This window comes from Phaethon lepturus, unplaced genomic scaffold (assembly GCF_000687285.1).
Source record: "Phaethon lepturus isolate BGI_N335 unplaced genomic scaffold, ASM68728v1 scaffold9034, whole genome shotgun sequence".
Taxonomy (NCBI): Eukaryota; Metazoa; Chordata; class Aves; order Phaethontiformes; family Phaethontidae; genus Phaethon; species Phaethon lepturus.
The window spans coordinates 31,115-42,471 of record NW_010532653.1 but is presented as its reverse complement, the minus strand read 5'-3'; the positions used below and the strand labels follow the sequence as shown (position 1 = coordinate 42,471).

The 11,357-nt window shown below is 36.0% G+C and overlaps 1 protein-coding gene across 1 annotated transcript in view; it reads left to right on the top strand.

Moving 5' to 3' along the window:
- The window catches only part of TTK (TTK protein kinase), a 38,549-nt gene extending 27,485 nt beyond the window's left edge, over positions 1 to 11,064 (top strand). The window contains 11 exon segments of the mRNA XM_010284910.1: positions 4 to 140; positions 1,620 to 1,746; positions 2,862 to 2,954; positions 4,347 to 4,504; positions 4,592 to 4,743; positions 5,994 to 6,118; positions 6,437 to 6,517; positions 8,419 to 8,595; positions 9,302 to 9,392; positions 9,656 to 9,753; positions 10,975 to 11,064. Coding sequence (XP_010283212.1) covers positions 4 to 140; positions 1,620 to 1,746; positions 2,862 to 2,954; positions 4,347 to 4,504; positions 4,592 to 4,743; positions 5,994 to 6,118; positions 6,437 to 6,517; positions 8,419 to 8,595; positions 9,302 to 9,392; positions 9,656 to 9,753; positions 10,975 to 11,064 — 1,329 coding nt within the window.
- The last annotated feature ends 293 nt before the right edge of the window (positions 11,065 to 11,357 follow it).

The window sequence follows — 11,357 nt, the reverse complement described above, 5'->3', positions numbered from 1 at the left end:
TAGGGAAAACGATCGAGCCTTGAACAACCTGGTCATCTTGTTTCAAAAGGATTATCACCACCAGATGCGGTTTCTAAGAAAAGTGATCCATCACATGTTTGTGGAACACCAAGCACCACACATAATGATTATATGGACTGGTAAGCCACTTCGAGCTGCACACTCATGAGTGGTAGTCAATCTGTGGAAAGACTTCATCAGTTTTTAGCAGGGTTTCTTAAGCAGGTAGCAAACAAGATTTCTGAGTGCTTCCAACACTTGATGTCAAGTGCTCGACTTTAAGATTCAGGTTGCATTTAGGGAACTTTGTCTTCCTTGTTAGCTCTTCACAAGTACATGTGATGGAAGTACACCATCAAATCCGTAAGTCCTTATTACATCATTTCCCTCTTTCTGTGATCCCTGATACATGCTACTTTATTTTGGATGGCTTGTTTTTTGTGGCTGACAGGCTTTTTAGATTGGTAAGTGTATATCAGACTGGTTTCCATGATGCAAGTGTCTGAGTTTAAAAAAGAAAAGTGTAAGGGATCTAGAGGCTTGCAGAATTGAGCACTCAAGGAAATACTAACATTTGTTTATCTGTGCAATCTTAAATTAGGCATAAATCCCTGTGCATATGTTGAAAGTTTTTCTGCTATTACTTACTGTTTTCATAAGTCTCTAGGATGAATCATATAGGTCAAGGCTGTATGATGAGTAAGCACTGTTCTTGTTGGACCTCTGTCCCTGTAGGTGTAGAATTTAGAATATATGTAGTGAGTGAAGCACATCATCTTATGATGGAACTTGATAAGTGGTCCTTGAATAGATTCTGTTCTTGCTTCTTCCAAATTTTGCTAATTCAAAAATTTTTAAAAAGTAAACTCAATATACACAGTATGTGCACAGCAGATAGTAAATATGCAGAATTGTTGAGTGCTTTTGCATTTGATAAGAACCATGCTTTTGATTGGTTTTGACTGTTTTTTTTTAAACTTTGTCATTCTGTTCCCTACAAAAAAGTCCTATGTATATAAATTCTTTTCCAGTTCTGATCTTAGCATCAGTTTCTGTAAGTACTATAGAAAAAATGTATTTGGTAATATAACTAAATATATGGTAGACACATCAAGGGAACAAATCAAAAAACATAAAAGATTTCCTGCAATCTTTAGTTTTCTTAAATACATGATCTTCCTGCTCATATACAGCATAGCTAAAGCTCTCAAAAAAAATCCTCAAAAACCAAAAACCCTCTCATGATTGCCTTGAAGTTGTTTGTCTTAATATGCTTACTTAAAAAATAAAAAGTCTCTTTTTGTCTAAAGGTTTTGAATGAAGAACAATAAGCTAAAGAAAACTAACTGTGGCTCACACTATCTTGTCTGAAGGTAGTGATTTAATTAGTTACAGTCTTAAGAAAAATTTCCTAAGTATGTGTTAGATTGTGTGCTTCTAAAGGACTTCTAAGTCAAGAAGATGAAGTGGTCTTAATGCTAATTATTCAATGTAGCAGAGGCTTGGGCTTTTGCTAGTCAATAGGTTTTAACTTTCAAGAAGCACTGAAGATTTCAACTTTGTTGTTAGAATGATCTTAAATCAACTAAATGCAGATATTGTTCATAATTTCCTTTTAGTTTCAGAACGCCAGTTGTAAAAAACAATTTTCTACCAGGATGTCAGATTTCTACTCCCTACAGCCAGGTCCCATACTTCCTACCACATACTCCAGCAACTCCATTTCAAAGTCAATTTGGCTTGCAGGTAACAATTTTAGGCTGTCTTCTACCATTTTTCAATACATATTTTAATTGGAGACTACTTTAAATATATGCATGTATATGTATTTTTTTAGCATAAACTTGCTGCTCATCTTTCTGGATGAGTAAGATGGAAAGTTGTCTGTACTGCTTATTCTCAAAATAACTGTTTTTTCATATGTATGCCTGAATTTAGGTAAAATAAGTCAGCTCTCGAAAAATCAGTTCAGTTGTGTCAAAATCCAGAAGCTTTTATGTCTGAAATGTAAGCCTTTTCAATTTCTGCTTCATGACAGAGGGCAAGAACTGGAGTCGCTATTTTTGTTCTGCAGTGCTTTTATAGTGGTACTATCCGCTACAGTGGAGTATCCAGAAAGAGCAGCAGTGTGTGTTAGAAAACATAAGAGTCTGAGGAGATAAAAGAATGAAAAATTATATTCCTTCCTCATTTTGTTAGATTTTAGAAATTTTGATGCATTTTTAGTGGCCTGAAATCATGTAAAAATTGATTACTTTAGATGGGTTGCATATTCAGGTAGGAATCTTCCCGGCTGTAGACAGAATTGGGACATAGGCTTAAGCTTCCTACCGGAGGATTAATATTAACATTTGTGGCTGTTCTACAGGTTGATGTAGCAGGTACAGGCAATACAGGCTGTTTCAGCTTCACAGCACTGAAGTCTGCTAGCTAGTAGTTAGCTTCAAATAAAATAGGTGATTTGAGTACAGCTCTAAGTTAGTTGCATGCTGTGACTAAAAGTGTCTTAGATAGTCTAGTTTCTGACATCATCTGTAAAGAGGGAGGTGTCTCTAATGATCTGAGAAGCCTTGTTAAAGAAAACCCTTTTCTTGATTTCCAGTGTAAAGATCATTGGTATCTTTTATGGGAGTTCAGTGATGTTGCATGCCAAGTGATGATCATTATACAAATACTTTTCCTATGGGGATCTCTAGCTTTCAAGACAAACATATTTAAAGTTTAGCTTTACTACACTTTGCCTTGTTCAAAAAGACCAAGACAACTTAAAGCATATTAGCGTAATAAAAAGTAGAGGTCTACCAAGTTCCACTGTGTGTATACCAATAATTATTTTCTTAACTTTTTCTGTATGTACATAGGTTCCAGCTTCTATACCTTCACATGAATGTCTTGCCATCAAAGGAAAAATGTATACAATACTAAAGCAAATAGGTAGTGGAGGCTCAAGTAAGGTAAGATGCTTTTTTATCCTTTTAAACAGCTACTTAATTTACACAGTAGTAGTGTCAGCCTTCTGTTCCTCAAGCGAGTCAACAGCACCTCCCAGTTTGGTATCATCAGCAAACTTGCTTATGGTGCATCCAACTCCTGCATCCAAATAACTGATTATATTGAATAGAACTGGACCTCGAATTGAACCCTGAGAAAACTGCTGGTGACTAGTCGTCAGCTAGATGTAGCCCCATTCACTCCAACCCTTTGAGCTCTGCCATTCAGCCAGTTCATCACCCAGCACACAGTGAACCTGCTTATCTCACAGTTGGAAAACTTGTCCAGAAGGATGCTGTGAGGGACAGTATAAAAAACCTTACTAAAATCCAGAAAAGCTACATCCACTGCCTTCTTTTCATTCACTAGGCAGGTGACCTTATAGAAGGATATAAAATTGGTTAAAGCAGACTTTCCCTTTGTGAACCCACGCTGACTGTGCCACCTGATTGCATTGTCCTTTAAAAGCCTTTCAGTAGTACCTGGTATGTGTCAGTAATTTTTCCAGTAATTGAGGTTAGACAAACAGGTCTGTAGTTTCCTGGGTCTTCTCTCATGCCCTTCTTGTAAATTGGAACAACATTGACTCGCGTCTAGTCAGCAGGGACCTCCAGGAAGAAAAGCTTCCTGTGTTGGCAGTGTAAAATCATAGAACAAGGTAGGATGGATAGGGCCTCTGCATGTCACTTAGTCCAGTGGTCTGCTTAAAGCAAGGCCAAAATAGAACAAGTTGCTCATGGTCTCTTGCAGTTGAGTTTTGAATATCACCAAGGATGGAGATTTCACAGCCTCTCTGGACTGCCTGTTTCCCTGTTTGACTACATGATGATGAAAAATGTTTGCACACATCTAACTGGAGTTTTCCTTGTTGTTAGTTATGCCTGTTGCCTCTCATACTTTGGTTCAAAAAAGAGTCTGTCTTTTTCATACCCTCCCTTTAAATAGCTGAAGACAGCAGTAAGATTTCCTGTAGCCTCCTCACCTTAAGACTGAACAGACTTAGTGCAATCAGCCTCTTCTCATGTGCCATGTGGTCTAACCTCCAAATTGTCTCGGTGTGATGAAGTGGATATGCAGTGGCAGGTCAAATCCTTATCTCTGTGGGAGGTGTTATTTTGCTGCCTTTATCTTAAGAGCACTTCAGACTTGTGACCAAATACACCTAGTGAAATATAATGTGGTACTAAGATGGTTTCTGATCATGCTGACTTGTATGAACTTCTTCGTAAATTTAGTGTTGCTTTTCCTTTTGAAAAGGTACACTTTTCTCCTTTGAAATTCTGGCTGTGGTAAGATGTAGGACCGTAGTAAATCAGAACTATGATTGAATGGAGTTAACTGATACTGTTTTGCAGGTGTTTCAAGTACTGAATGAGAAGAAGCAGCTGTATGCTGTCAAATATGTGAATCTAGAAGAAGCTGATCAACAGACTGTTGAGAGCTACAAGAATGAAATTGCTCACTTGAGTAAGCTGCAGCAACATAGTGATAAGATCATCCGCCTTTATGGCTAGTGAGTAAACATTAATTTTATTAAACCAGTATCTTTATATAAAAAGTGACCTTAAATTTTAACATAAGTATATTTATTTATTTTTAGTGAAATTACTGATCATCATATTTACATGGTAATGGAGTGTGGAAATATTGATCTCAATAGCTGGCTCAAAAAGAAAAAACACATTGATCCACTGGAACGAAAGAGCTATTGGAAAAATATGCTGGAAGCTGTTCACACTATCCATGAATATGGTATTCTTAAATAATTCTAGGCATTTTTATAGTTTATATGGCAGAGATAATATGAATGTTTAAATTTTGGGGATGGTACTGTTCTTAGTTTTGGTGTAAGCCTAGTGATCTTCAAAGATGGGTATTTTCTGTATTATGAAAAAAAATTTTGATGAAACAAGACAAGAGTACATCTTGATGCAGGGGTAGACTTACTTTGCTAACTCAGATCTCTAAGTATCCCTCTATAATGCTTTCTATTTCCCTGCAACAGAGAGAAGATAACCTTTTCTATATTAGACTCCATTGTATGCTCCCGATACTGTTTGTTCTCCATTAGACTCAAATATCAGCCACTTATCCTCTCCAAAGAAGCTTTGACATTAATGACAGCTTTTACACAGCTCTGTTGTCTTTACTTTGACATAGTGTTTCAGCTTTTCTCATAGTTCTTCAGGCCTTCCTTTCATCTTTACCTACATAATTGAAGCGTCTGCATCTGTATTCTGTTCGGCTGTATAGCGTAAAGGAGAGAGCAGATTTGAATTCTTTTCCTATTTAAGAAAAAGTGGAGAGACCTGTATGCATAGCAGAGCGCATCACCTCTTCACAACACAAGAACACTAGAACATGCAATAATATAGAAAGAGAGCAAAATCTTACTGAAACACAGACTACCTACTATATGATGTGTCTTTGACACAAAAAATTTTGTAAAATATAAAGATGGATTGGCTGATTATATGAATAACCAAAATTGATAATAAAACTTGTAAATGGGGTTTGTGAGAGGTCAGTCATATATAATCCTTGGTGAATGGTACCTTTGGTATCAAAGCAGAAGACATCAGACTAAGCAATGTAATTCTTCTATTTTAAGTACCTGCTTAGCTAATTAAGATAAAGCTACAGGAGTGGACAGGCCATTGAACTGATTCAGAACAACAGTGCAGTATGGCAGTGTGCACACACAACTAGAAGGCCTATCCCTAACTGAAACTGCAGAACTCAAGTCTCTTGGAGCCATTTTTGGGGTGCCTGCAGTTTTGAATAAGTAATAATTCAAACTATAAACTCATGCAAGTCTTAACTGTTGAAGGAGTGGAAACACTTTCATGAAATCTGCAAAGAATAATTAGGTTTTGGCTGCGTAAAGCTGATCTGCACCTTCTGTCTGTGCAAAGGTTATGGGAATAGAGCAATAAAACCCCCATACTTCAGTAGGACTTGGATTGACTAAACCTCAGTTGACTTTAAACTTTATTTTACAGGCATTATTCACAGTGATTTGAAACCAGCAAACTTTTTGATAGTTGATGGAATGTTAAAACTAATTGACTTTGGCATTGCAAACCAAATGCAGCCAGATGTGACAAGCATCATTAAAGATTCTCAGGTGAAATAATTTTGGAAAATTGATGTACATTTTTCTCTAAAGTGCTATAGTACTTGCTGATTATGATGATTAATGTAGTAACTTCAGTGAATACTGGTATTTTATGCTGAATGGTTTTATATGTATATATAAATATTCATACGTATGAATTTTTAGATGGCTTTTATTGAATGGAATAACAATGGCCTTCAGCCTTAATAGAAACAAGTTTTCAAGATGTTTTTCAGCACTTTGAAACAAAAAATCTAACTTTTTTCAAGTGAGTTAAATTAAGTGCATGTTTCACTTAAAGGAATATTTTTACATTTTTATGGCTAGGTTGGCACAATGAATTATATGCCACCCGAAGCAATAAAAGATATGTCTTCCTATGGAGAAAATGGGAAATCTCGATCTAAGGTAACAGATAATCTTTTTCTTCCCTTCCCTTCATGTTAAGAAGTAACTCTGGCATATATCTTAAGTCTTAGTTTTTTTAAAATCTTCCACTAAACTAGAACACAAAGAAATACATTGTGCCATGATGATGGTGGGCAGAGATTGAAGGCTAAGTTTATTCCCTCAACTACCTAAAAGCATTTTGCAGATGGTGCTTAGAAAACCATAAGTGCTGAATTAACGAGTAAGATTGAAAGTAAAAATTGAAAAATCCACTAGAGTAATGTAAAGCAGTCTTCCGCTATGTTATCAGTGTGAATGGCATTGAACCCCTTCAGTTAAGGGGTATATACAGAGTACAGTGAAATGCATGCAGTCTTTCACACAGCAGAGGCTGTACTGATGTTACAAAAGTCTTTTGAGCACCTTAAGGGTTCACCATTCTGTGCATCCATGACAAGTCCTTATTTTTGCTGAAATAGCTTCAGGCTAGAGCTTTCATGGAGGATCTGGGAGGATCTTCTATGGAGTTGAGGGAGAGAATCATTACTCAGTCATTTTTCTGTTGCCTGCTGTGCAGTTTATGCCCTTTTGTTTTAGCTTCGTTCTGCCAAAAGTTGGTGGAGCTCTTATGATACTGCTAGCTGCTACACAGCTATGTTCTAGCATTCTGCATAAATAACTCTGGCTTACAAATCTTTTTCTGAAAGCAAGAAAACTTTTTCTGATATAAACCATTGTTAGTGTGTTTGCTTAAACAACAAGATGTGATGCTTGTGTCATTGTCATATTTTTGAATTCTTTAAAGTGCGAGGCAGGTTTTGCAAGAAATGGGTGATACCTAATAAGGTATTTTAAAAGATGATACCATGAAGTCAAGTATTTTAGAGTTCTGTGTATCTTCTTAATTTTTCTATGCTGCAGAGCACTGTGTATTGTAGAATCTTTTATAACTTCACCAGGGCAACAGAATGTGAATGATGAGGAAAGTACTGAAGGAAAGCAATTTCACACTGGCAGTCAAACTTCAGTTAAGGGGTATATAGTTTTGTTGAAAGTTATTTAAAAAATCCATATTCATATGTATGTGCATATACACAGTCAAAGATTGACTTTTTAACAGATGAACGGAAGTATTACTATGTAGTGAAATACAATCTTGTCTTTCTCAACACAGAATAGGATGCTTTATGGATTTCTTTTGTTAAGGATGATACTTTTTATCTTTAAAAGTTTTACCTTTACACTTTTAAAAATTGCATGCAAAATTCAGACTTGTTCTGGAGCTCAGCTCATAAAAGCAAAAATCTAACCATTGTGCTGGGAATCAGGTGTTCTCTGTGCCTCTTTCCCCACCTCACTCCTCTCCCCCACTCGCCCAACCTTATATGCTTTTCTTAAAGTGCTTCAGTTTCAACAGGAAAAGTGGAAACTCCTCCTGTAAGGAACAGCCCAGGTGTGGTGGTTGAAATACGGATCTGAATCCTTTAAACCCAGAGGAACTAAACAATGGCTTCCCACTTTGGGGACATAGCTGTGATGTCATGCTGGTTTCTGGATTGAAATAATTTAGTATGCTTTTATGTGTATTTACTCATAAATTCAAAATTAGCATCCTGCTCTTCAACTTGTTAAGGACCACCTTTAATTTTATTTTTAGTTAGTTGTTCAAGTAACTTGATTTTCAAAGATAATTAATAAAAATAGCTTTCTTATGGAATATTACTCAATGAAGCCACATAACTCTTAGTAGATAATGGCATGCTGTCTTGGTCATCTTGGGTGACAGTTACGAAGATCTGTTATCCCATGTAAAATAGGCATACAGTCATTTTATTCAACAGTATAATTATATGATAAATTGACTGAAGGGACAGTTTCTTAAGTGAGGTGTAACCTTAATTTTTTTGGTTTTGTATCAGATAAGTCCCAAAAGTGATGTGTGGTCATTGGGATGCATTTTGTACTGTATGACATATGGAAGGACACCATTTCAACATATAACAAATCCAATTAATAAACTGCATGCTATCGTTGATCCTAGTTATGAAATAGAATTTCCAGATATTGCTGAGAAGGATCTTCAAGATGTGCTAAAGGTAACTGTCCGTTAAGATTAATTTTGATTCAAATAATGACAACTTTTTTTATTTAAAGCATATTTTCTTAAAATGAATGAGTTGTGCTTGAAAAACTTTTTTCACAAATAAGTGCACACTGCTGCTTTTAGTCACAGGCCTTATTCCAAAAGAAGACTTAGTGAAGCTAGAGCTACTTCATACAGTTTCCGTAGTAAAAGTGTATTTTAAGCTCAATAGCAAATAAGTTCATACTGGCCTAGCTCCTTTGGCTGAACAACCCAAAGTAAATAAAGTAGCTTTTGTACTCGCCATCCCTTTCCCTCACCCTGCACGTCTGCCTGCTTTTGAAACTTGGCCTGTGTTTTTACTTGAGCCCTAATTGTGTTGCTCAGTAGGTAACAAACTGAAATCCAGAAACTCTTATCCCCTTAACTTTCAAAGCTCAGTGTCACTTTGTATCGTTCAAAATAAAAAGATATTGTAAGTCCTGGTCTTCACCTCTTCTGACATTGCTACTTGAGTAAAACAGGAATACCAAACTTTACTCTGAAGATAATTGTTAATGAAGGCAATTAGGTTAATCTGTTGTTGTGTTTGAGTTGAGTCTTTCAGAGTATGTCATTTGGAGGTAAGTTCTGACATGCATCTACAGGGTTTTTTAAATATCCTCACTGTTAATTCTTAATTTATAGGCAAGGCATTCTTCCTCTTCTTTCTTTTGCAGCGCTGTTTAATAAGAAATCCTAAACAAAGAATATCTGTTTCGGAGTTGCTGATACATCCTTATGTTCAAATTCAAAGTCATTGTCAAACAGGTATGTTTATTTTAAAATACCTTTTTACTAAATAGTATTTTTGTTTTCTTAAACAGAATTATAATGCTTTACTTTTATCTGCTTTCCACTTGCTGCTGGAAACAGTCTGTTTTGTTTGGTGCCTATGTATGTTTCAGAAAAATGTCAGTATTCTTAAACTCTTCATTTCAAAACTGACTTTTTGTATACCTTTTACAAACTGTTGCACTGGTAATTTATATGTAGTTGAATATGACTTTAGCATAATTACAAATTAACTGCAGGTGTTCCAAATGCAAAAGGAACAACGGAGGAAATGAAGCGTATCCTTGGCCAGCTTGTTGGCTTGAATTCTCCCAACTCTATTTCTAGAGCTGCTAGGGTAAGTAAATTTTCTTTTCTATTTTGTATGGTAGTACATGTTCATGCAAACCAAGGTTAGAATGTTTGGTAGTGAGAGCTGAAAAGGATACATACATCAAAGCTTTAACCACAGCTGGAAAAACGTTACACACTCATGCTTTTGTTTGCAAGCATGCAGAATCTCTCCACATCCTTCTAAATGGAAAGAGTTGAAAGGATGATGGTAATCTTGATTTTTTTTTTTTTACCTTTTCCTTTCTACTTCCCAGTGTATCTGTAATGCTTTATTTCCAAGTCCCCCACTGCCCAAGCCTCTCCTCTCTAAAACAGTCCTTACTGCTCTGCTTTGCTTTTAAGCTGCCCGAAAACTGTAGTAGGTCGTCTAATTTAAGAACCATCATTATGGAGAAATTATCTAAATCGATCTGTCAAGTGTACAAGTTTTTGGACTGCAACTGTCCTTACCTCTTGGAAGTTGCTGAACTATTAATGCCTTACTATGTGTAAATTAGTCCCTGAATGTTGAGATGTTATGATTCCAGTCTCTCGGCTTACTGTGTGAAAGAGAAGCTTGGACACTCTTCGCCAACTCTGTTCTTTCCATCTGTCTCTCGGAAGAGGTGATGGTGGTCAAATATATAATAAGTTGAGATGGAATCAAAGCTGCTTTCATGGGGAGGGAAGCAAATTCAGTATACATAAAGAAAATCTAAAGAAGTTTGTTTATACTTTCACTGCTAGTCATACCTGATTTTTTTTTTTTTCTTAAGTATGGGGTGAACAAGAGATTATCCTTTCAGCAATATTGTGATGTGGCTATGTTTGTGGTCACTGATTCTCCTATCTCATATAAAGCTTGCTTACTCTGAGTAGGGAAATACCTCTCTCCTTCCATGCTGGTGTTTCCACATCAGAGACAATTAATGCAGTAAATTTGTTTTTTAAATCTTACTAATTGGTTTGTTCTCTGCCAACTTGTGAAGCTCTGTAGCTTTGCTTATGCTGCTAAGTCACTGTATGTGTTTTTTTTTAAGCACTACACTGCATTGCAACTGGTACAACTGTGCTGTCTTAGGTGTATGTTTTCTGATTTGAGATAGTCCAAACTCCATACTAAAATTTCTATTTCAGTGTATGATGTCTTATTTGAAGTGGTGATGTTTTTTATAAAGATATAGTTTGAATCCATGTGCAATACAACTATATTCACCTGAATACCTGTGTTTTTATTAACTTTCAGACTTTATATGAACAGTGCAACAGTGGTAAAAGTCTTGATGTATCAGCATTTGCAAAACTTGGGAGTCAAAAATCATGGACAACAAAATGATGTACTGCTGTTCAGGATGCAACAGAGATGTTGGGTCTGTTCAAAAAATATTTTGTGCTGCTAGCTTTTTGAAGGACACTCAGCATAAATTTCACATTTTTAAATGTTCTTTGTGTCTTCTGGTAATGCTTGCAGATCATTAAAAAGAATTTAATTGAATTCTTTTCACTGTGGGCTGTTTCACTCTTTGCACACAACTTGGATTGAACAATGAGAATTGCTAGATGGTGATTTTGGTCTTTGTTACTTACGAAGAACTATAGTATTGGAGTACAAAAACTTGTATGAGAATC